This window comes from Pyxicephalus adspersus, chromosome 1, assembly GCF_032062135.1.
Source record: "Pyxicephalus adspersus chromosome 1, UCB_Pads_2.0, whole genome shotgun sequence".
In the NCBI taxonomy this organism is placed as follows: domain Eukaryota; kingdom Metazoa; phylum Chordata; class Amphibia; order Anura; family Pyxicephalidae; genus Pyxicephalus; species Pyxicephalus adspersus.
The window spans coordinates 119,607,808-119,634,283 of record NC_092858.1 but is presented as its reverse complement, the minus strand read 5'-3'; the positions used below and the strand labels follow the sequence as shown (position 1 = coordinate 119,634,283).

General features: G+C 36.8%; 1 protein-coding gene across 3 annotated transcripts in view; it reads left to right on the top strand.

Moving 5' to 3' along the window:
• Positions 1-26,476, top strand: part of KCND3 (potassium voltage-gated channel subfamily D member 3) — a 277,087-nt gene that overhangs the window by 239,597 nt on the left and 11,014 nt on the right. For 2 of the 3 annotated variants that reach the window (XM_072425634.1, XM_072425652.1), the window contains exons 5-8: positions 2,511-2,612; positions 12,371-12,463; positions 23,795-23,851; positions 26,071-26,318. In XM_072425634.1, the coding sequence (XP_072281735.1) occupies positions 2,511-2,612; positions 12,371-12,463; positions 23,795-23,851; positions 26,071-26,318 (500 nt within the window). The remainder of the gene's footprint in view (positions 1-2,510; positions 2,613-12,370; positions 12,464-23,794; positions 23,852-26,070; positions 26,319-26,476) is intronic. The other variant, XM_072425644.1, reaches the window with a different exon arrangement.

Sequence of the window (26,476 nt, the reverse complement as noted above, 5' to 3'; positions counted from 1 at the left end):
GACTCGGTGCATTTGAATAAGCAAATTACAAGTACTTGGCCAGTCTCTGAAAATGAATGATCAGTGTTGAAAGGAAATGGTACTGTTTTATGCTTGTGATAATAGTTGCTTGATTCACTCCATCAGAGGTAGGGGAAGGGTACAGAATCTCAAGCACAGAAATAAATGATCACACAAGCCAGGTCTCTCATATGGTAACATTACAGTTTCTTTAATCAGCGACAAAGGATCTCAGTAATGTTGCAGTAATGTTTTCATTGCTACCTGTTACATTGCTTAGTTATGCTACAACAACCATGATGGTTATTGCAGAAAGATTTCCTTATTTCCCTCTAGCATTCAGCCTACAGTATATCGTATTGCATCCAGCAGATTCAAATTTCTATAATCCTTAGAACATTGCTCATTACATTGCTACTATAAAAATGACTGTCGTATATTAACCTTTAAAAATAACAATCATAATAACATATTATAAAAGCAAATGTCATACACAGTTACAAGGAAAAAGTAAATACTTGTGAACCCATTGGTATTACCTGGATTTCTGCATAAATGCTTTTAAAATGTCATTGTATCCTCAGCTAAGTTGCAGTAATAAATAAACGCAATCTACTAAAAGTGTCAATCCACCTGGCATATTTTAGTAAAGCCTGGCAGGGTATGTCTTGGATGCTTGAAAAGCAAAATCTCAATGTCATAGTTTCTGATTCTGTTCCTGTTTTCTAGGAAGTTTAGGGAGTCTCTGACCACAGTTTCCTGCTCCAGCTCCTCCTGTTGTATTCCTAATCATAGAAAATCAATAATAATTTGAACAGAAACAGTAGGACCCCCACATAATGCCCCCTATATGTTTATCAGAATTTCCCACCCAAAAAAATATATACTGGGCAAACCATTTGAGTGTTTAAAATATTGACATAAAAATTGCCTAAAATGTGAGCGGTTTATAATAATACTTTAATAAAACCCAGAACAAAGAATTTAGAACATAATGCTTATTACAATGTTACTGCACACATCTGTGTGCTAAATTATTTGAGTCTTTGCGTTCAGTAACCTATGTTATAGAAAAATTTAATCTATCAAATATTTTTCTGTAAACGGATGTTCTTTTTGGGGTAGTTTGGCTTTCCCCTTGCAACCCCACTATGTACGTTTGTTTTTTTTTTAGGTGTTTTTTTATATAGTAGACTTGTTTCTTTGACATTGCCGTGACCTTCATTTAAATCTCTTGAAGTATTACATGCTTTTGCTGTAAATTTTTTTTTTACATTTTTTTTTACATTACATTTTTTTTACATTTTACATAAAATAATTTCACAAGTCTGTCTTAGGAACTAACTTGGACTATCTAGTTTTCATTTTTCCAATTCTATATAAAATAAAAAACACACTTTAAAATGTAGGTTAAAGATTGTTAACACAAATTAAAATCATTACATCTGCTCCCCTATTTCCAAACAGTGAGTCATATCACTTCATATATTTCATTTTATTACATAAGCCTTAAAAGGTGTTCCCCAGTATTAGGGGGGATTGTGATATTACTAGATATTATTGTTTAGCAGTAAGATTTGCTCCTAGCAGTTCTCTGCATAGTTTAGATCCAGTTCAAATAAACAGCAAGCAGGCCCAGGCTTTTTTTATTTTGTCATAGAATAGGTTGCCAGCAGGATACAAAGTAAAAAAAAATAAAATAAAATGCATTACCCTGACTTGGCAACTACTTTATTCGTAGTCCCTTGCTAACTACCTGAAAATAAACAAAGAACAGTTTTTAGTTCAGAACCATCAAGGAGATTTAGCAACTGCAGTTCCTATATTTCTTTATGCACTTATTGGTCTATTTAGCATTTAAAATGAATAGTAATCATTCAGAGGGCTACTTTGTAATTTTTAATTGTTTATTAACTTTTATAGATATGTAGATATATATTTAAAAGCCCTTAAAAAACATTTAGGTCTCGAGGAACTCCCGCTAAAAAAAATATTGGATTACTCCCCCTCATCTTCTTAGTCAGTGTAAAGATTTTCATTCATAAATGTAGTGGTCCAAATTTAATCCTTATAGACAGGCATTGTCAGGCATTAAAGCTGGTCATGATTGTGGCATTGGATCCTAAAATTTACGGGCACCATCAGAAGGGAAGACAGTCAGCCACAGCTCGAAGAACCCCTGGCAACCTCTCGAGGAACACAAGTGATCAAAAAAACCCTGGTTGATAATGGATGCTGTATAGTGACAGCGAATTACGTAACCGACCCTATATTCTGTATAGTGTAGTAAAATATTGTGGAGAACATGGATTTTACAAAAGATATAAAAGGTTGTACCTGCAAACATATGAATGTCTTCTGTCTGGATCCCTAAAAGGTGCATATGAATTTTATAATGTATTCATTTTTTTTAACTGAATTTAATGAGTTATAAATTTAAGAGATGCTACATTCCCTTGAAAAGTAAATCTGTTTGACTTACTGGTTTTATTGTCTTTTATATCATACAGAAAGCCAGGCTTGCAAGGATCAGAGTGGCCAAGACAGGAAGTTCATCTGCGTACCTGCACAGCAAAAGGAATGGCTTGCTTAACGAGGCACTGGATTTAGGGGTATGTCTTCAAAAACATAAAATATTGCAATAAAAAATCCCTATTTGCTAAATCTAGTAGACAAGCTAATATATTGGATCGAGTATATGTTTTTTTAATCTAATACATAATGATCATTATCATACTAAACTTTTACTTTTCTTTTTTTTTCTAGAGTGCCAGGGAGATCTTAAACACAAGGCACTCACTTATGAAAATATCACCAATAGCTAAAGAGTTGTTGCTGTGGCCTATGCCACTTTGTTTAGTAAGGCTGCAACAGTAAGACATCAACATTCTGGTAGTTTAAATCTGTGCATAGGTTTCAGGCTCACAAGACATACTAGAAAAAAGTTTCTCAACTTTTTAACATGAGGGGACCCTTAAAAAAGGTCTTCAGGGAACCCTTTCTATAATTACAATATCCACAGCCAAAGTTACATGAGTGTGGTGGTCAATGGGAAGAATGTCATCCCTACAGATAGCCAAAAAGATCACAAATTGCTCAATGCTCAAGGAACCCCTTGAAACCCTAAGGTTCCACATAACCCTGGTTGAGAAACACTGTTCTAGAGAGAAGGGAATTTGAAACACTTTTTAAATAGACACTACATAGGTTGTTTGCATTATCAAAAATGTTGCACCTGTGGTTTCTCTATAGACAGAAAATGGTTAGTATAAATGACCATATCCGCTGCCAGTTTTGTACTTTACACACAGTGACATTCAAGTCAGTAGAAGTCAGGTTAGAAGTCTTCAAAAATTCCACACTTGTGTATGATAATCTGCCCTTCTGATTGTTTCTTGGATAGAAAGTGATCATAAATCCATTGGATGTAATCAATTATTCATATACACAAGACAACTTGTGTATTACCAATACACTCAATTCTTTTTGTCGGAGAAACAACTTTTTGGAATTCTGGCTGTGTAGCAAAATTTTACAGTTATAGTGGTCCTGCTGTATGAGGCTGGTCACATACTGCATAAGCAGTATTTTTTAATCGAGGAGTGGAAATTAATAGAAAAGCCACTAAAAAATCTCTGCTTAGACAGTTTTTTTTTATACATCAGGGAGTACAAGTAATACAGATTTCTTGCATGTATTTAGTGGTCAGAGGATGGTGTTATAGCATATTTTTGAACTGATGTATACTTGATATCCCTATTACATAACCATAGTCATGGCAGTTCTATCACAGGTACATTTTTGGCCAGCAACGCTTTGTAGGTCTTCTATACTGTCGGATTTGTAGGCTTGGAGTAACGGCATTCTGATTTTCTCATTCGCACTTTCCATCTGCTCCTGTGAAGTGAACAGTTCCAGCAATTACACTAACCTTCGCATTAGAATTCTGTAGCTCTCCTGGTAGAGCCATCACCTTGTTCTTTTAGGCAGACCTAAATCTAACATATTTTCAGAGACCTGTAAAGGTATTAGAGTAAAATAGTCAGCAATACAGAAGAATGCTGAAAGGTTCATGAGAAATGTCAGTGTTATTATTCTTGCCAAGTAGTTATGCATTTAAATCGAACTTGATTAAGAGTTATTGATGAAAGGGAAAACTAGTTTGAAAGCAAAGGAAAAAAATAATTAGAATTGAGAAAAAGAGAGACACGGCTAAAAGGCATTTTTCTAATCTGTACTTATAAATTAGACTTTTTTTTCAAAGCTGTCAGACCTTCTACTTTATCCATAGATTTAGCCAATTCACATCCAAACCTCCCAGTAGTTAAAAGGTAAGCATATACTTTTCAACAGGCAGAAGTCAAGGATGCTTATTCTGAAAGAGAACTTTTCTATTGCACATTGTATTGTACTCATATTTAGAAAAACATACTGTGCCACTGATCCACTGATTTTGATAAACCTGAGCTCAACTATGTCCTAAAATTTTCTTTTAAACTTACCTTCCCAAGGCATAGTAAAAACAAGCCTTACATTTTGTATACCTTACTCTAATGATAAGGATTTGTTTTTGTGAGAAAGCCATGAGCTTTGCTTTCTTCTCACATTTTGCAGCCATAAAACCATAAAAGATATAAATGGATAAATGAGGCACATCCCTGAGAACTACGAGGGGGTGCTGGGAAGTCCCTGGCATTGCACAGAAAGAAGAGAGCCAGAGTTATGAAATAACACATTTATTCAACATTATCCCCCCTGAGACTGATGCACTTGGTACAGCCTAGTTGCAGCTTTCCTAGACCGTTCAAATAAAAGCTCTCAGCAGCATCTTTGACGTCAGAAATGTCCTCAAAACGTTGCCCTTTCAGGTGTTTTTTTCTAATTCGGCAACAGATAATAGTCCAAAGGGCCCAGGTCAGGTGAGTAGGGGGGATGGTTGGTGGACCAATTGGAAACCCAGGGTGTTCAATTTGGCAGCCACAATTTGGACGTGTGCGCAGGTACATTTTCCTGCAAAAAAAGGACTCCTTTGGTCAACTTTCCACAGCGTTTGTCTTAATTGCTTCCTTCAGCTGGTCCAAGAGGTTAGCATAATACTGTCCGGTGATACTAGAGCCCTGAGGTAGGTAGTCCACCAACAGAATACCGTCTTTGGCCCAGAAAACGGACGCCATGACTTTTTTGGGCGTTTTCTGGGTCCGGAACTTCTTTGGCCACGGGGACCCCCAGTGGCCCCATTCCTTTGACTGTTCCTTGTTTTCAAGATCATAGATGTAGAGCCAGGTTTCATCCTCAGTCACTAACCTAGCCAAAAAGTCCTGTGCAGCTTCAAAATGGGCCAAAACGGCTTTGGATGCTTCAACTCGTTCCTTCTTCTGATCCCGGTTCAAACATTTTGGCACCCACTTCACTGAAAGCTTGCGCATGTCTAGGATAGTAGTGATAACAAACCCAACACGCTCTCGTGAGATGTCAAGTATCTGGTCTTTCTTTTTTGCAGATATTCGCCGGTCCTTAATAATCAGTTCATGGACAGCATCGCAGGTGGCCAGGTCAGTTGAGGTTTGGGGTCGCCCACTGCGGGGCTCATCTTCAACGGTGAAATGTCTAGTCTTGAAATGAGAAATCCAGGTTTTGACAGTGCTGTATGAAGGACACTTCTCCCCCAGTGTTTGTGACATCTCGGTGTGAATACCCCTTGCTGACTTTCCCTAGAAAAACAAAAATTTCATGTTAGCCCATAACTCCAACAGCGTGAAACTTGCTTGTGGCTCTGCCATCATAGCTTCTCACTAAAAGAAAAAAACAGTTTTTAAAATCGCAAACACTTGATATTTGCACAGTTGCAGTTGTCATATGCCCCCACACTCATTTTTCCATTTCATCTGAAGAGGGGCAAAGCCAGGAACTAATCAGCACTTCCTCGTACATGGGGGTTAGGGAGTTGTTGTGGGCTGCTTTGTTGCAAGCTATAAGGATGAACTCTTGTGCAAGTTATTACTGTATATTTGTATAGCCTGACAAGCATTATGACACAAAGTTGGGTAATACCAGGGATCTCTCCAAACCAGATCCTTCCACTACTGCCGATGATAAAGTAATTTTGGAGATGTTCCATAATGACTACATCATGGTGGTGACATGACCATTTCTTTACAAAAAGGAGGAGATTGCCAGCAATAGGTTTTAAATTCTGGATTCTGAGTGAGACATGTGGAGTACAAGCTTGCAAGGCATATATTGCATAAACAAATTGAAAATCTGTATACAGGTTGATCCAAGTTAAGGTTCAGCTTTAGGTACAGTTATATAGTATGTCAGTGACCTTCAACAAATGATTGTGGGATGTTTTATAATTCTGCTGAAAGATGTTTGGGTAGGACAGAATCGGTCCTTACTCTATCTTGTGTTTTATCCACTTATTTATTTAGGACGTATATTTTGAATATATATTAATAATTGTGCAATTTTTTTCTTTTAATAAAATAGTATAGATCTTCACTTTCAGCTATGGAGCATCCCTAAAATTATTTTAGCAGTTTGCTTAGTGAACTGGGCTGTAATCAGCCTGAACATTGGTTTACCTGTCCTGCACTTAGTAGATTTTTTTCTGATTACGTTTTTTTGCTTATGTTAATGAATGCCTTAAATCCGCATGAAATGTAACAATACCTGAAATATGAATGCTTATCTTATCACTGATGAGATTGTCAGTGGTTAGGATTAGTAAGTGATAAATATTTGGAAGAAAACTTCCAGAGTGTTCAGACTAAGTTTTACAGACTTGGGTTCCTTCAAATGGATCTTGCCCTGATACTGAACTTTTGCCTGTGAGCCTGCGAAAATCAGCCTTGCTAGAGGGATTATACAGGGAAAACTAGAATAAGAGATTGATGGTCCCAAGGAGCATCTTTTCTCAGTTGTTGGTTTTGGGAAGCATCCAAAGAGAGCTAAAAGGAAGCTGCTGCTGTTCAACTCAAAGCAAACCTATCATCATATATTTACCATTATATAAAAGAGTGGCTAACCCTTTTATATAATGAAGAAAATGTTTTGTTTTTGTTTTTTTTGTTTGTTTTTTTGGATGGTGCATAAAAGAATGAATGGAAAACCTGCAACCGTCTGGGATACATATGTCAAATATCCGCGAAGGTTTCAGGTTGCACAGGCTTTCTTGGAATGTAAAAAAAAGTACAGATCTCATGCATGTAAGAAATGTCACCCAATCTTGCACCTGTGCAGTGCACGATCAGACAAAATGAAGAAGGACCCCAAAGAAAATGGTGGCACCTGTTGTCCTGTGGACTCTGGAAAGAATAGGGAGTCTAGAATGGCTAGATTGAATGAGATTTCAAAAGTAAAGGTGAGTATTATTTCTTTTTTATGAACGTTCCACTTCAAGCAATGAGGACCTACTGCTTACAAGTAAGGTACACATGCCTTCTATCAAAGATTCAAGGACCTGATCTTAGTTGTTCAAAAAAGAGAGGAAACATAGCGACTTAAAAGGACTTCTATGACTGCTAACAAAGGTTCATAGAACTGTGTATATGCTAATAAGTTACCAGTCATTTCAGTTATTCAGAGAATCAAATTTATTGCTACTCAACAGAGTACAGCGGTTACTACAGATTTATTAAGCCATAAAACATTATGGTATAATCCACAGTTTTGATATATTTTAACATACATTGAAGTACTGAAATGAGAAAAGACATTGAACAAACATACAAACACATACACACTCTATTAGGTCATGTAGAGTTAAGCTACGTACACACTTCCAATTATTATCGTTGGTAAACGAACGACGAACGATCCTGCACGATATCTGCGAACGATCGTATAGCACCGATCCTGTACATACAGATAACGACACGATCGTTCGCAGATATTGTACACACAATAGATGCGATNGTTTGAACGATACAGGAAGTGACNTGCACCACAGGAAGTGAGCGAACGTTCGTTCACCGCGCATGCTCAGACCATGGACGATCAATGAACGACCGTACACACGATAGATGGTCAACGATCATCGTCCAATCCGATCCACCGGTCCGGTCGTTCATTTCCAACGACTATCCTCGTTCGTCGGCGTCATTGGTTACTTTTTTTACGAGCGATTTTTGCCCAATCGATCGTTCGTCGTTCGTTCGTCGTTCATTTCCAACGATAAAAATTGGAAGTGTGTACGCAGCTTTAGTTATTCAACTTGAATAGAAGTGATGAAGAGTAGCAATGCTCATTCCAGACTGAGGGCTGAATTTGAATTTGACTGAACTAGTTCACCAACAGCCTCAAACCACTGATCTTTGCTCTTTAGTTCCTCTTTGCTGCAAATTAGACCATTACTTTGTTTTGAACAGCCTATTGCAATGGCACAAATAGTTTTTATTTATCTATTTGTGGTCATTCTATGCCAGATAAATAAGGGTTTAATGCTGGGAATGTTTTTCCAGGAAAGTTAACAGAAGCACATTAAAGCCTGACTCTATCCCAAGTGCTTGTTCGTTTAAAAAGTGTATATAAACCCAAAAACAAAATAAAAAATTTATCATTTTGCAGCTCATTCATTTTTAGATATAGGGTCTGCATTCATTTTCTTAAGCTTTGCAAAATATGCACGTATATGTAAATATAGACTAGAAAGATGAAATATATATTGCATTTTAATGTTCATAGTTTTAGATATTCTTTAAGATTTAACATGTAAGTTATATTGTGATGAATATTTGTTTTTGCCTAGTTGATAGGAGCATTTTGAACAGAAAAATATGTACAGCTGCCACTATATTACGTTAGATGCACTGTATCCAGAAATAAGCATAACAAATGTGTAAGGAGTGATAGGTACGCTTTATGTTTTGGAAAGTTAATTATTGCACATATAATAATATAATAAAAATAAAACATTTTACAAGAAGCAAACCCAGATTGGCTTATATTTAGTAGTGCCCTAATGTATTGCACAATTAAATTATCCACTATCTTTGTTCTAAATGAATACATATACAGGCCATGTAACTCTAATGGCTTTTTGCCTGTGGCAATCTTCCCTACAGGACAAGCTTTTAGCTACTTTACAATCATCAGACCAATAAATACTGCCAGGGAATACTAGGGCACTCTGAAGTACACTGAAGTTTCATGGTTGAACAGGCTGAGTGAAAGGCCAATGTGAGTTGAAAAATCAAATAAATACTCAGATGTAAGAAAGAAGAAATTAAACTCAAATGCGCAAATTGGCAAATATTTACACTGCACAAAAATTTTGCTTAAAATAGATATAATTTATTCATAGCAGGCATATACACTTATTCATGGTAAATACATATAATATTATTTTTGATGCATTTATTTTACACTGTCTAACTATAAAAGCTTGCAGCCCACATTTTTTTATTTTTTTAAGAAACAATGTATATTATGCAAGTGTATTCCAATAAGGCTAAACTCCAGGCAAATAGCTGACTACACTGTCTATATTGTACTGTACCTTTCCTTTTATGCAGTGGTTGCATTACTTTTCAATTTTTGGGACCAAGAACATTTTCAGAAAGTACAGAAAATACTCAATAATTTTGCCTGAAATGCCCTTGTCTTTTCCTGTGAGCTGAAAACAAACCTACAAACCTGTATTTTGTAAACTACGAGTTGCATGTATCTACCATGTAATGGAAATGAACAAGGCAGATATGTTTGGAGTCCTTCAAGTTGTAGAAAACGATGACTTCCTCCATAGATACAGTGCAGCCACCTAGGGGCAAATATTGTGTTAGCAACATTACTAGGTAAAAATAAAACATTCCTAAAAAATAAAAATAATGTAGCTACCAAAATTAAAAAAGTTATCCACTAAAGTACGTCAACTTACAGTAGCTGGGCTGCTCCCCTACAAATCACCTTGTTAGGAAATGCTCATCTGTCCGGCGACTCCGTGCTGTGTCTGTTCTGTCCAGCAATGTAAATTTCGACAGCCAGGAGAACTGGGATACCAGCAGCCCCTGCTTCTCTTTAGATGTGCAGCCTGATGGATTTATGGCATCCCCAGCATCCATTGTTAGGCTGTGCACAGTTGAAGGGGATTCTAGAGGCTGATCAGCTCCTGATTCAGTCCTGCACTGCCTTTAGCTGCTGGGACTTTAAAGCCTCTCTGTCATCAGTGCCTTTAGTAGCGTTTAGCTGGGCTTATCTGTGCTGGAGATTTATCATCTGATTTACTGTTACTGATCTTGCCAATTTCTGACATTGCCAGTTTATGCTGCCTGGACCGACCTTTGCCTGTGACCCCGACTTGTGTTTTGTCCTTGTGTACGTCGTTTGGTGGACGGATATTCTGTGTATGACCTCTGTATTCTTGACTTGGCTCTGTTGGAATCTGGGTACTGCTATCTGTGGGCTCCTGGCTTGCTGCCAGCCTATTCCCAGACACCATCCCTTGCTCAGTAATTCCTGGGGGCAACCGAGTGCTGGGAGAAGCAACCAGTCTCACGAAAATGAGCGGGGGCTTACTAAAGGTGAAGACTGCGGTGTTAGATTGGGGGACTGGTGCTGACCAGGGCCTTACATTACAACAGGCCAGACAAAACTACTCACCGTTATGGAGGATCTCCGCCAACAAATACAGTTCCTGACAGATGCTGTTAATCAGTTGGCACAGCGCATGGCTGCTCAGGAGCTTCAAAGGCAGGATGTGGATCCTGTGGAACTCAAGATTCCTCTTCCAGAAAAATTTTCAGGTGAACTCCAAAAGTATGCTAGTTTCATGAACGCTTGCAAATTATATTTTCGGCTGGGGCCACTCTCATCTGGCACAGAATCTCAGAGAGTGGGCCTAGTCATCTCCCTACTCCAGGGTGATTCCCAGACATGGGCCTACAAACTGCCTCAGGGGGACCTCTCTTCAGTGGAGGCATTTTTCAAGGCCATGGGGATTCTGTATGCTGACCCTGACCTGGCTTCAACTGCAGAGGCAAAACTGTCAGGTTCAGTGCTATGGAATGTAGAAAGGGTCTTCATGTCTTGCAAATGCAAATACCTTTATGTGGGATTTTACTTGCTCTACATTCCAAAGACCTCAACCCGGAACAGAATGATGATGACAATATGCCAACCAGTGCAGAAAAAAGGTATAAGTGGGATACTGTTAGGAGGCGCTCTCTGGGCTTACGATCCCAAGCGATGCTCCACTGTAGGAGGGCTTATTCCCTCCGGCGGCTGCGCTCGCGGTAGCATTGGGGTTTCAGGATCAGTGCCCTGAGGGTTGCAGCATCCCTGTAGCTGGGGTTTTCCCTCAGCATCCTCTGCACTAGGCCGCACAGCTGAGGGGAATTAGAGCTGTGTGCTTTTGATTAGCAGAGTGGTTCCTAACCAATCCCATGCTGTCATTGGCTGTTGGGGCTTTATAGCCTCTCTGCTCCCTGTCAGATGTGCCTGTTATAGCGTCAGCTGGGCTTACCTATGCTGGAGTGATTTTGAGTATTCTCTGTTACTGACCTGTGCCTGTTCCTGACTAACCATTGAACTCTGCCTGGACCGACCTCTGCTTGTGACCCTGACTCTGTTTTTGCCTTTCCCTTTGTACTTTGCTTGGTGGACTGATCTCCTGTGTTTTTTACCTCGGCTTGTTTTTGGATTTCCTGACATTTTGTACTCTGTACTGTGGGCTCCGTGTCAACTGCCGGCCTATCTCCAGACACCATCCATTGCGCACCAAGTCCTGGGGGCAACTAAGTGCTGCAACCGGTCTCCCGAGGCTGAGCAGGGGCTGCTATAGACAAAGACTGCGGCTATAGATTGGGGGACTGGTGTCTGGGGAAAACTGGTACCGACCTGGGCCTTACAAAAACATTTTATGTCCTTTATATGTACTTTTTTATTTGCATATAGTAGTCAGTTGTGGAAGAAGTAGGGCTTCCGGACCAACACAAGCAAAAGTGAAAGGTCCAATTTAAGCGACACTAGCTAGAGTGTGGATTTTTCTAATTTGTTCACAGTAGCAGCTAAAGGATAATAAATGAAGCTAAAGGATTATAATGGAATTAGCAGACAAGTAATTTTTTGTGTCTACCATGTAAATTGGTTTGTACAACAAGTCCCACAGGATTGTACCAATTTTTACAAATTGCCTGGAATATGTCACCACCGTGTAACAATGTGAATAGCTCTGAATTGTGTACATAGACTGCAGCATGTTATTCACAGTTATAATATAAAGAAGCCAGTTACAAAGGAATAAGTAGAAGGATTATGAAGAATATACTGATCTTAAGTGTAACCTATAGCTGTGCAGGTCGCAGCACAGAACTACTTTTTTTTTGTGCAATGGTGTTATTAAATGTATTAATGCTAAGCTCTGTTTATTTAGGGCTCAACTGCAGAAGAGCCACACATTGGAAAATCAGCATCACTTATAGAAAGTCAACACCACCACCTGCTGCACTGCCTGGAAAAGACAACTGTAAGTAGAAGTGTACCTAGTAATTGCTGTCCATACTTAGAACATAAATTCAGCATGATTGTTTCTCTTCATTAGACAAACAGCTAAGCATTTGTTCCTTTTTGTGATGTAAAAATTAGTCATTTTTCCTACAATAGAAATATTCATATTTCAACATATTACTTGCAATCTATTAACTCCCACCTAATGCTAATCCTGAGTGTGACTCAGGGTGGATTTTCCAGGCAAAAAGCAGTATTCCTGAGTCACACTCGGGGTAGCTTTTAGAAAAAAAAAAAAATCCAATTACCCTGCTCTGTTGTTGTCCCCCGTCGTCCTGCTGGTCCCCGCAGGTCCTGGGACACGTCCTTCCTCCTCAATCTCCAGCCGGCTAATGTAGCGACGATCTCCGGGGTTTCCGGGTGACGTTGGTGCAGGCAGGAGGATCAGCTGGAAATTTAAATAATTTTGTCTTGGATTCAATACAAAATAGCTGTATTGAGTTCAATACAAATAAATATTCATATACTATATATATAATTATATTATATATATATATATATATATATATATATTATACATGCTACTGTACACATACATTACATGTTTAAATATATTTTTTAACAGATTTTTGTGTTTTGTTATTTGAAGTTAATTAATAAATTTATTAAATATCGGTGAGATATGCCTAAGAATTATAGCCTACAATGAAAAAAAAAATTTCCATTCAAAAATTGTACTGCTTTTTGCATCGAAATTTGGACAGAATTAGACCAGGGAGGTTAAAGATACCCAAAGGCCATAGATTTATGTTGTTCGGTACTTCTAGATATCTACTGGGCTGTGTATTTTACATGGGAGATCAGGGAAAACACTTCTGGACTATAATCATCTCAAAGTTGAGAACAAGATGCTGGAGGCCAGCTGAAAATATTGAGCAGATTTTATTCCCTAAGAAAAAATATATATGTTGTGACTATCAAGTGACAAAAATATTTCTGCAACAAGACCCAGCTTCCAAATGGTTGTTACCCCAGTGTCCAATCTCATACCTCCCAACTTTGCAGCTCAAAGTATGTAGACAAATGACACACCCCTGCCATGTCTTCATTTTGTAGACCTAAAAAATCAAGTGTAAAACAATTGATTAAACCAACAATTTTATATTATATTTATTCAAATTAGCAAATGGAGTTATCTAAAGGTAAATTATTGTTTTAGATCAAAATACCACTTTTTAATAGCTAAATAATACCTTTTTATAGAGATGTATATAACCACCCATATAAAGGAACAACTGTGGAGGAGAGAGGGACAGAGGAACTTAGATTTGAAAGAGAGTTCAGGGATAGTTGCCTTCTTGGCATGATCCTACAGCCCCCAGTTTGAAATAATCTTTCAAAAGCACTTTTTTAACTGCTACTAACTGTCAGAAAAAAGGCACTGTATTACAGTATATGTTTGCACATATTTGCGAAACATATATTGAAACAAATTGTAGGTATATTGGATTTCTATACAGCCCGCACTGGTATAATAAAAGGTTCCAGACTGCCACTGTTTTTATTATAGGTTTACATACCTAGAACCAAACTGCTAACAGAGTAGTATGAATGTTTTTTTCTAGTCATTGGTTATACATGTACTAGTTCAGAACAAGGCAGAGAGGTTGCGGTGTGTTGACTGCTTCCTAATGCCAGGTATTTGCTGCTATACAGTAGCGTCTCCGTGTTGAAGCTCCATGAATAGGAATATTCATGAAAAGGGGGGGGGGGGGAGGCAGTGAGCAGTACTAGTACCACTTACTGCTGCTAGCTGTCACAATTGTAGACGCTGATTCTGTGAATCGTGCAAGTGGCAGCAACGGTGAGTTGTTGTGGGATCAATCAATCCCAAAGAAGGTCTAAACCTGCCATAAGCACACTACTTCTTTCTGTCTATAAGTCTTGGTGTGCTTTGTGCGGCTATTATTCCTTGCCTTGTTAAAGTTACACAAACAACTCATTTTGAGTTATCAGAAACTAGGTTGGCAGGACATTCTTTAAGGCTACATACACATGTGCAATAATTGTCATTGGTAAGGATCTTTGACGATCCTTTCCAACAACAAACGACTGCACAATGCATAAACAATTGCTGTACATACAGCACCATTCTGCTCTATGGAGAGAGGAGAACGACGGAGCAGCACCCCACTGCGCTCTCTACCCTTTACTTCCATTACAATCGTTCATCTTCTATCGTCTGTGGATCTGCCAGGAGGGTCATTCGGACTATGGACAACGAGCACTGTACACACACAAGATTTTTGTCCGATATTAGACCTGAGCCAATTACACATGTGTACCTAGCCTGATTCTTTAAAAGTCCAGCAAGTTTTAAAATGTAAACTTTTTTGTGAAAAAAAATGTTTTCCAAAGAGAAAAGCATTCACACATTTGTTTGTTACATAATCAAAGCATTTTCATTTTATTAAAACAGTTTTAGACAAAATGGGGCCCTGGGAAAATATGGGAGCTCCTAATGCACATCATTCCAGCTCTGTATACCCTGCTTTCTGTAATTTGGGGCCCTGGGCAATTTTACAATTTGCCCTGCATTCAAACCAGCCCTGATTTTAGAAAGTCAGTATCAATTAAAAGTTTGTTTCAGATGCTAATGCATGTGAATGTAGAAAAGTAGTGTTTGAAAGATGCTGCATGAGTTAAACCGCATAAAAATAAGAACGAAAAGTTCAAACATTATGTTCTTAGAGAAAAAAAAAACCTTCAAAAATGTAGATGATACACAGTGCTTCAGTACAAAAATGCTATCCATTTAGGCTTTATATCTACTTTCTTGAAACATAATGAAAATAATCAGTATTTATATGCCAGTATGAGAGTAAATTGCATAAAATAATTATATGTCAAAAACAAACTTATATCAGCTGTAGACTGTGTAGGCTGCAGTTTTTTTTTTCTTTTCCCAAATGAGTGGCTATCAACATCTCTATAAAACAAATTAAATAAACATAAAATTCTCTGAAATGTGAAACAATGTTTGTTTCTGTTCTTTCACTAAATGAAGATTGCTTTATGCTAGGCACTGGCGGATATTCTAGCTTTCTTTCATTTGCAGTATTACAATAGGTTGGACAATTTATTGCTGGCACAGTAATATAGATCATTCCTTTTCTGTCAACAGAGCTAGAGGACTGGTACATTTGCCTTAAAGTGAAACTGAAATTTCATATATATTCCTGTTGACTAAAAGATGCATTGTCTGATATTACTTTCAGTTCTGGATATTACTAGCAGTTCTGGACACATTAGTGTGCTCATGATTGCATTTTTGACACCAATTTTTGCCATGACTATCCTTTATGTTCCTATATGTCACCTGCAAAAATAGGAAGGAATGATTAGCAGACTGACAAGACAGACAAAAATGATTATGCGATTAAAATTTTGTACTTCTGTCTGTTCAGTATTTTAATCCATAGCATCTTTCTATTGTATTGTAAAGAAAGTCGCCCAAAAACTTCGAATTCCAATAGTCTTTCACTTCCATCATATCCTAGCCATTAGAATAAAAAATAGACATTTAAATATTTACTATACATATTTTTAACAAGCAGCAGATAACGTTTAATTTGCACATGTGCCAAGAATATGGAATTAAATTCCTTATATATTCCTAACAATTGTAAAAAAAATAAATAAAACAAGGCCTGACCTCTTTAGCTGCTTGTACTGTGAGGTAATTTTCATTCTAAAATCAGGTTTCTGTATATATTATGTATCATCTGTAAAACTTAAAGTTTGACAAAAATGATTTTTCTCCCTTGCAGTCGAACCCCACCCCACCCCCCCTTCCCTGCACGGATAATTACGTCCTTTGATTTTAGAGTGAAATGTACCTTACTTCACACTACAATAGCTTCTGGTCCCTGGCTTTGGCTTTGCTAGAGTGGTTCCATGCAACCATAGCCGAAGTCTTATTGCCCTGATGGTCTGAGATGCACTAAAATTGTTGATAATAATTTTTGAAAGGTGAAAGCTAAAATATACATTCCCCTGTACCAATGGCTATATAAATTAGATAATGTCTAACAAAAGGATAAGTATCTTTATGTGTCTACAACCTTTTGTATCTCCTAATTACAATTATGTACTGAGAAGTTTCTAAATTTATGTGTATTTTTTACTGGTAAATGTTGAAATGAAACACGCACATTGTGGATGTTTACCTGTACATTATTATTATATGGCATTGAATGTCAATGCAATATAATTTTTTATAGTACAAAACACTTCTCAATATCTTGTATGTATCATATTGTTCTTTAACTTTTGCTTCTAATTTGGATGTTGGAATGTGTTTGCCTGTGAATGAAAATAATTTCTGTTTTAATTTTTTTCCTTCTCACTAAAATCTTGCCAAAATGATAGTGAATTGGCTATGTAATATTTGCTAGAAATTGGCTCACTGCTGGTCTGAGATTTGTCTACCGAGAATAAGCAGAATGTGTATTTAGACAACAAATATTGGCTGTACTTAGTAGAGAATTTTATAACTTTGAAATTTAATTTAGGTACACATGGTAATATAGCATGTAAACCAGTTTCATGACATCTCACTAAATTCTAATATTACATTAAATGTAAATAGATATAGGTATGTGTATATCTGTGTGTTTTTTGTTTTTTATATCCACCAATAAAAATGGTACATCAGTTGACGTCTGCCTATCTGGAAATTTGGCAACACCTCCCCCAAACCTAACAATTATAAAACTTTTTAAAGAAAAAACAATACTTAACCTGGGCCACACATTCTCACAGGATTAAAAATGCTTTAAATGGTTAAATAACTTGTGTATATGCCAAAGTTTTATTTGGATAAAGTGGAGAGAAAAACTACTGCAGTTCAAGGCTCCATTGCAAAGATTTCCTCAATTCACTAAAACGTTTTTACTTAGTAGGGAAACACAGAAATAAAATTTATTTTTTTAAGCTTAGAATAACTACCCAAAAACAATGAATACAAACTATCTTAAATAATACAAATATGGAAGTTCAATATCTATCCATTAGAGATTTCTAATTAAGTCAGGTATTAATTGTGAAACTCTATCCAAAAGGTTTAACTGATTGACATTAAACGGAAAGTACTAATATGAGTGTGTTGTAATTATAGACATTGTGCCTGATTTATTAAAGCTCTCCAAGACTAGAGAGGATAGATCATGTGAGAACCTGGGTGATCCAGCAAACCTCAAATGGATTTGGTCAATGAATAAAAACTTTAGCTAAGTAATAGGAAATGATTTCAAGAAATTCATTCAAATTTTGCTGGATCACCCAGGTTCACCAATGACTTTTTTTTGGAGGGCTTCAATAAAATAGTTCCGAAGAGATGACATAAGATCAGAAGATGTGGCTAAGCATTGGAAATTGCCAAAATGTAGCTGTCTACATAGACAGACAGAAAAGTAGAAAGAGGGGTTCAAGAATAAAACAGAACGGCAAAAACAATGGGAGACGTCAAGTGGTTGGGAGAGGGAACAGGGACAAACCCAACTAGGCCCAGGATGAGTCTATGTTGACTTCACAGGTCAATAACCACAGACTTTTGTATGACTAGGTGTGGCTGAGCACATCTACTTTGAAGAAAATAGGACCTCAATCTGAAAACCAAAGTTTCCAATAATATGTGCAATACGTCTCCAGAAAGAAGTAAAACATTTGTCATAGGAGAATGGAGATTTGATATAATGATCAAAAGTAGGGTAAGTGTTAATAGGGTGATGCAAGAAAGTTGCCTAGGTGTCAAGTTGATTTTAACTTTTAATGTAGCAGTGGAGATAAAGAATACTTTAAAAAACTCCAGAAAATAAAAAAGAAGACAACAGGTATTTTGGGATTTTATTCTGATTGTATTTTTTGTATTTTTAGAGTAATACCAAATGTGTTTTGTAAAAAGAATTACAGGATTTAGGCAATGTTGTAGGTCTCTTTTGTGATCCCTAACCATGTAAAATATTTGAAAGACCGATCACCTCATAGTTAAAATGTTTGTGTTTTTTTACAGTAGTTCAGTAGTAGGTAAGTGCTACAAGCCCACTCAGCTTTATATTGTTTTCTGTTTTTTTCTTACAACCTTATAGTTCTTAGAACAGAAAGCGAGATAAAATATCTTTAATGGAGCCCTGAAGAGTAGTAAAACTTGACTGGAAACCTTTTATCAAGCTATCAAAAGCTAAAAGAAAAGCGTTATAGTTACACTTTAATTGCTTCTTTTTTATTTAGTATTTTTTTATTTAGAGACTGGTGACTCCCAGATAAGTTGAGCTTGAATGTTCATGCTTTAGGACAGGGGATGTCAAATATATATTTGTTTATTATTTTTATTATTATTATTGATTAATTATATAATTGATTAAAATTATTGATAAACTAATTATCTGTGCCTTGTAAACATTTGTTTAAAATGTTAAAAGTTTTAAAAATAATAAATGCAACTAAAAGTATTAGATATCCCTTTAAAAAGAATTAAAGCAAAGAAAAATAGGAATAAAAAATAGATAAAAGAGAAGCTTACTGCTAGAGGTCAAAATAATTAATTGGTGATGTTACCTAATTATCAGCTCTCTTCTCATCCAAATGAAACGAGGATGGCAGAAAAGAGTTCTATAGCTCCTTAAATTTCTTTTAGTCAAGTCTGCTTCTAGCTGTCCTCTAAAAGGAAAACGTAAATAAACGAAATCTTCCTCCAATTTGGGGGCTAGTTTTTAAGCCAGGCTTGCAAGAAGAGCTGTCATGAGTGCAATATCTACAAAGGGCATTGTCGTGTAGAAAGTAAAGCAGTCCAAGCAAATATTTAAATGGCAACTTTAAAAGTAACAGGGTTCATAGAAATGGAGCACAACATATCTATACCTGAAATGATGTGAGGCAATTTGTGTTAAAAATATTTTATTACTGTAACCTTATGGGTTTATCAAATCCTTATACTTTTACTTATACTTACTTATAAAACCTAAAAACCATTTAAAGGTTTAGTTTGCCTTTTAGTGGCATCTCCACATCTCAAAAATCACCACAAATAGTATCAATGAAGGAGATGAAGTAATGGATAAGCACCAGTGACTGATTGAACTCTGCCTACCATCCTGATATTAAATAATCATAAACATTCAGGGATGTTGAATAAGGTTTATTAAATGTCAAGAATCATTCTAATCAAATTGTGTTAGCTGCACAAGGCTCTGACATTCTTGAAACTTGAATATTAGCAGTGATATTTAACTAGCTAAATACAATTATCCACAAAAATATAGGTAATTCACTAAGAAGTCATAGGAGGGCATACAATGTTGCCTTTTTAGGTAGGTTAGGTTAAGAAAAGGAAGTATTAATCTGGAGCTTGTAAGTAATAACTTTAATCAAAGTTATATATCCAAATTAATTAAAAAAAACATTTAATGCATCTCTGCAATTATATTTCTCCATTATTTAACTGTTTAAAGACCCTCCAAGTACAGGAGGAAATCTGTTGACCTGCTAGAAATGCTCCTGTTGAGTACTTGAGTAGCCACACAGCATTTTTGTGTGGTGTCAGAACTTCCCAGTTTTCTTTTGCTAAACTACTGAATCATGCCTATTCTTCCAAAATCTGCTACATAAGCACTACAACCTCTTTCAGACTTGTAGTAAACTGTAGAAGCTTATATCAAGTTCAACCATGCTCTCAACAGCTCCAATTCATCTTAAAGGAAGTTGTTGGGAACCATTTTGTGCAGGCATTTGCATTGCGGTTGCAGAGGCTTAGGCATGGTTCTGTAAGTAACATGATGGCCCCAATTCTCCTATGCAAAAAGCCTGATGTAATAAAGGGCTCTATTTATAAATCTATTGAAACACATAGATCTGGATGATTCCCACGAGGGAATGTCAGATTCCCGGTTTTATTAATCAATACTACAAAGTTTTTAACAACCCATTTAAAATTACCTCTGGGGATGAGCAAAAGTTAGAAATGTATTTCAACAGAAATATTCGATAATAAATATTTTTAACAAATACTTTTACCATTTCATTCTTTTACTTTGCTGATTTTACCAATATTTTTTTTTTATTTAAGGAGTTGACTTAATGCCTTGTATCTTCATCAGGAAGGCAAAAGTTACTTCTTTTGCATGCACAAACATTCACATTTGTAATCCAGAGAAAAATTCAATTTATTGAAACTAATGGCTAGGAAGCAAAAATCCTTTCCCTGCCTAAGACAGGATCTCACTTTCTCTACTGACAAGAAGAATTTATTGAGATAGAACAATGTCGATTTTTAAACTCTCATACTGACAATGCAGAAAAAGCTGTAAATGTCAACCACCTTCAAATAGCCTCAATCCATGGGATGTATCGATTATATATATATATATATATATATATATATATATAGCCTTAAAGTTGCTAAGGTCTACATTAATGTAGTTTTTCAGTGTGATTCTTATGTTTCACCAAATAAAAAGTAATGTTTTATTCTGCATTTTCTTGCATGTAGCACCACATTTTGATTGTTGTAGAGATATGTAAAAGCTTCCTCTAGTAGAAATTTATCTAGAGAGAGACAAGATTCAAAGCTCTGTTGAAAGGACTGTTGAGTTAATTTCAAATTGTCAGTAAACCATCTGCATGCTTCAACAGACCATTACATGCTTCTAGCATTTTGTTGCATGAATTCTTTATTAGCATGTGTTGTAATACATGCTCATACTGACCTACTGCTTTAAAGTAATTCCTTTTAAGTTATTCATCTACTTTGCCTCTGAATGCCAAATACCTACTTATTTATATCATGCTTTAAAAGACATGTAGAGCCTGATTTAATAAAGCTCTCCAAGACTGATAGACTGTAATGCGCCTGGGCACACAAACCACAGCCAACTCCAAATATCCTTTTATCAAGTTTTATTATTGTCATCAAACAAGACAAGGGTTAAGTCCGATAAACGTAGTACAGAAGAGTAAGGCAAAGGCAGGTCAGGAACAATCCGAGGTCAGGGCAGGCTGCAGACAGGAATGGTCACAAACAATCCGAGGTCGGGGCAGGCAGAGTTCAGGCAATAGTCAGGTTTCAGACCAGGTCGCTATGGAAATGACAAACGGGATTAGCATAAACCAACACAAGAACGCACCTAAGCACACTGTGTTCACAGAGGCTTATAGCGGGCAATGGTGGTCAGGACAGGTTCTCCTTTAATGGCCAGAGTGACCAATGACCTCGCACCACCTGGCGCCATTTGATTGGAGAGTAACTGAATCCCCTGCTATGTCCCGCCCCCTGGCGAGGCAGCCGAGTGCCACGCCCTCGAGGGGTACAAGAGGCACGCATGGTAGCGCGTGCACCTCTTCCCACAGCACCCCTGGGATGTGCACTACTTTGCACATCCAAAGGAGTGCTGAGAACAGGACTTTCTGTAAGCACGTCCATAGAGATGCAAGGGATGCCGCCTGGCTGAACAGTAGTTTGGCCAGGACAGATCCCTCCGCCTGCAGAGAGAGACACGCTGCAATCAGGGCAGCAGCCTCGGCCATGCTACCTGCTGCAGCGGCGTCTCCCTCTGCGGCTGGGATCCCCAGGGACACCGCGGGCTCACAGGACAGGTAAGTTCCTTACATAGACCTTGTCACGGGGAAACTTGCATATGGATTGGAAACGCTTGCCAACCAAAAGAAATTAATTTTTAAGGAATCCATTCCAGGTTTGTTAGAACACCCAGGTTCTCCCATATTAGTCTATCATCACCAGTCTTGAAGAGGTTTAATAAATCAGGCCCATAGTGTCTAAATAGTTATATATGGAATAAGCTATGGACCCATCTGTAAATTTAGGACTTAAATAAGGCCTATGCTCAAATCTCTATAATTTACGGAAATAAAGTGATAGAGGGATTTGAGGGGTGTAAGTTAAATTACAACTGTAAACAAGTTGTGGACAGTAGCAGTAAAAGCCCCAAACAAGACATCCCTGAGCTCATAATGCAAATTTTTATCCTCTCCAAGATCTTAGCAAACACCTATTCTTAACCAGGCGTTCATGGACCCCTAGAGTTTCTCTAGAAGTTCTAGGGGTTTTTTTTTACTGTGGATGCTTGAGCCCCTTTTTTTCTGGTACCACTTTCAGCAGCATAACACCAGAGATCATTTTATCTGTCATTGGGATGGCATTTAGACCACAACCAGAAAGGCACTATCCCAGGTGGCAAATAATGTAAGGGGCATTGTCCCACCTATACCTACTTTATTCGTTTTAGAAGGGGGTGCTCAAAACTTGAAAATACTTTAAAGTTCCCCTGGGGTAAAAAAACATTTAGAAAGGCCGCTGTAGAATCTGGTTTTAGTGGGTTTCTAATAGATTAGAAACATTTGCTATTTTTTTACACTGCCTGCATTGTAAACTTTTATTTATTTTTTTTAAATGCTTCTATACACAGAGATGAATGAGGACTTATTTTAAAATGTTTTACTACTTGTTTGGAATATGTATATGTAAATGATTAGCACATAGACTCATTTTAAACTCAGCTATGGAGAGAGTTTATTGTTCTCATTAAGGTCAGACCAGATGGTTGCTTCTACATAAGGCATACATATAGTTTTGGATAATACTTCATCAGATCTGTACTTATACTACTTATCTATAAAAACTTACCAGATAAAGAATGTAATAAATGTGCCAGTCCCACAATTCTATAATGTGCCAATATTTTCTCTTGTGTCATAGTGGGCTCAAGAAACCTTTCCACAACATACAAGTATAAGGACAGTTGGTAGTAGTGAAATTAGTTCTAGCCTACACTAAAAAACAGCAGGAAAACATAAAGGGAGACAAATCTCAAATCAAAATGTTATGTCTTGTCATTTTGAAAAATAATATTAATCATAACTTTGTTTTTAAGAACAAGGAGACTTCTTTAGTGTCACAAGAAATAATGGAATTACAGTAGAAAGACTAAATAAGGTCTTACCACAGACATATCAGTATAAAATACACATTAAATGCTCTTGTCTAGAATGGGCATTAATGCATTAAACAGCAGTTAAGTCGGTCATACATCATCAGAACAAATAGCAAACAATGTTCTCAACAGACAATATAGTGCAACTAATTATTGAAATTAATATTTTGTTCTAATTTGAATATTTATTCTATCCAAAAAGTCACCAGAAGGTGCTTCTTCAAAGAGTCTCATTGTTCTCTAAAAACTGGCATGTGCCATTTGGAATGTTGAAGCTGAGGACTGGAATGCTGGAATGTACAATCAATCGTGTTCTTATCTTTTGTTGGCATGTTATCCTGTAGGGATTGTCCTATCTTGTGGATGATCCCCTGTTATCTGTACGAACTTCCACTATGAAGGTATTTATTTTCTTTATCAATACATGTTTCTTTTAAGCGAGGGTGGGCAAATTCACAGGTTTTTCTCTTTCTAGTTATTTGTATTAGCCACAGACAAAAACGTGATGTTGGTGGAGATCCATTAAAATTCAATCATTTGTTACTGTTTAGTTTTTCCGATAAAATTAAAGCAAATTGCAGTTTATGCTTTACTGGGTACTACAGACTTCTATCTGTGGTACCCAGGTATGATTTTCTGTCTTACATGTAAGTGCTGTAATTTATCAAGTTTGCATACACAGGCTAAATTCCCCAATTACACTAAACCTAACAATGGAAAAATACTATAGAATGAACCATTGAAAATGCCTACTCTTTGTTTTTAGTTGCATACTTTGTAATCCACCCCTGGTTTGTTCTGTATTTGTTTGTCTCCTGTACTATATGTAACCTGCCTAGAAGAGTGTTGTGTATAAGATTCTCTGCAAACCAATGTTAGGTAAATTAATGGCAGATTGGGCTGAGTAAATAGGGTATCTGGGATGAGCCAGATAACCAATGGGCCTAAAAGTAGATAGTGTACCTTTTTAAGGCTTTAGTTAATATTGAAAGTATAGTAATTAAGTGTCTGCTGGCTGCCTCTCCATTTAGGTTCCCATAGACATAAAATGACAGCGGAAAAAATGTAATCACTGCAAACTTACAATCTGGCTATAAACTTTTAGTCCATTGGTCAACTATGCATGTTAATGACCTAAAAAAGTATCTAAACCTGAAAACAAAACTGGAATATACTGCGGATAACCAGTTCTTAGAAGTAGTAGTTGAATTACCTTTTTTTTTTAATTTTTTCACGTATCAAACTTGCTGTCTAAGGTTATAATGCTAACTCACCATTCTATACCTATGGAGCAGTGGTGTTATCAGCGAACTATATGAAGTATTTTAAACTGCAGAACCCTAATACTATGTTTCTATAAGATAATGAGGTGTTCTGTGGGCCATGCAGAGATCCGGGAACAAAGCTGATACCAGAGCATAGAGAGTTTGCAAGTTATTGGAACACAAGAGTTCTAGTAGAAATCCAGATTTACTTTCAAAGGTATATTTATCACACCTAAAAGGAGAAAATCATAGAACATCATGGAACAGTTGTGGTTTTATCTAAAAGTACCAATAGGGATCATCTATAAAAAAAAAATACATTATGCCTGATAAACTTCTACTCTAGGATAATTTAACATGAGTCACCGGACCTGAGATGGACATTCTTGATCAGGAGGCAGTCATTTTATATCTATGGGTACCATGGTCTCTGTATTGCTTTTTCCAGTTTTTCTGAAATACAGTTTATTAACACTGCACCACAGGCAGAAAAAGTTATGGAAGTGCTGAAGAGGAAATGTTCTGCAATTTTTATTTTCTCAATAATCCGAGAGTTTACTTTTTAAAATGAAAAGTAATGTCAGTGCATTAAAAGCAGAAAAGTATATTCAGGCAAGACAAAGGTTATTGCATTTTTTAGTTTTGTTCTTGCCATAAAATAAGATACTGCAGTCTTATTGGTGTTATATTTACAAAGTAATAACTTTTCTTTCTGCAATACCACTTGAAACAAGATCTGAATCCTAGAACTCCATTAAGGCATTGTAAACCCGAGGTTTTGTTTGACTGTAAAAATAGCGGTTATAGTATTACAATGATGCATTAAAATACTTAACCTCTAATCAAACACAAGCCAAGCTGGATTTGTTACTCCAAATGCAGTATGCAGTCTTTTGTGCTTTTCACAAGCTTATGTTTGATATTGTTCTCAACAATAAAAGGGAAAATATTGCAATTTCATTGACAAGTTATGGTTAAGTGCACAAATGCATTCTGCGGTAAACCGGTGTTGATTCTCACTCAGATCACTTTAACAAAGACTATGTGGGCTAGAATAATGTATAACAATTTAGCTATTTTGTAGATGGTCACCTAGCTTTGGTAGTAGAGTAAACTCAGTAACATTAAAGATTTTTACTAGTGTTTTATAGTTTTGCTCACCATCCATTTACAGATTTGCCATGCTCCCTATATGTGGGTCAAGAAAATCAGTTTAGCTCACATTGCCTAAATGTAAACTGAACTGGGTGTGAAAAGACATAGGTTCACTTAAGATTGCTTTTGCGCAATAACCCCAAAGCAGTGTTTTTTATTTCTAATACACACATATTTATATTATCCTTGAATATCTACAGAATCATGAGTTCATGGATGAACAGATGTTTGAACAGAACTGCAGGGAGAGCCCTATGCAGAATTACCCATCAAGTCGTAGCCCATCACTTTCCAGTCATCATGGGATCACAACATCCTGCTGCTCCCGACGGAACAAGAAGACGACACATCTCCCCAATTCCAATGTGCCTGCAACAAGGCTACGTAGCATGCAGGAGCTCAGCACTATTCACATCCAATGTGGTGATCAACCATCACTAACTACAAGGTATTGTTATGCACACTAGAATTGTTTAGGAGGAAATGTTACGAGTTTCTGTAGACCAAGTGTAGGAAGGAACAGATGTATAATACTGTTGAAGTGTATCAAAGTAGAAACAAAAATGATGAGCAAGCATAGGGAGAACCTGCAAACTCCATGCAGAT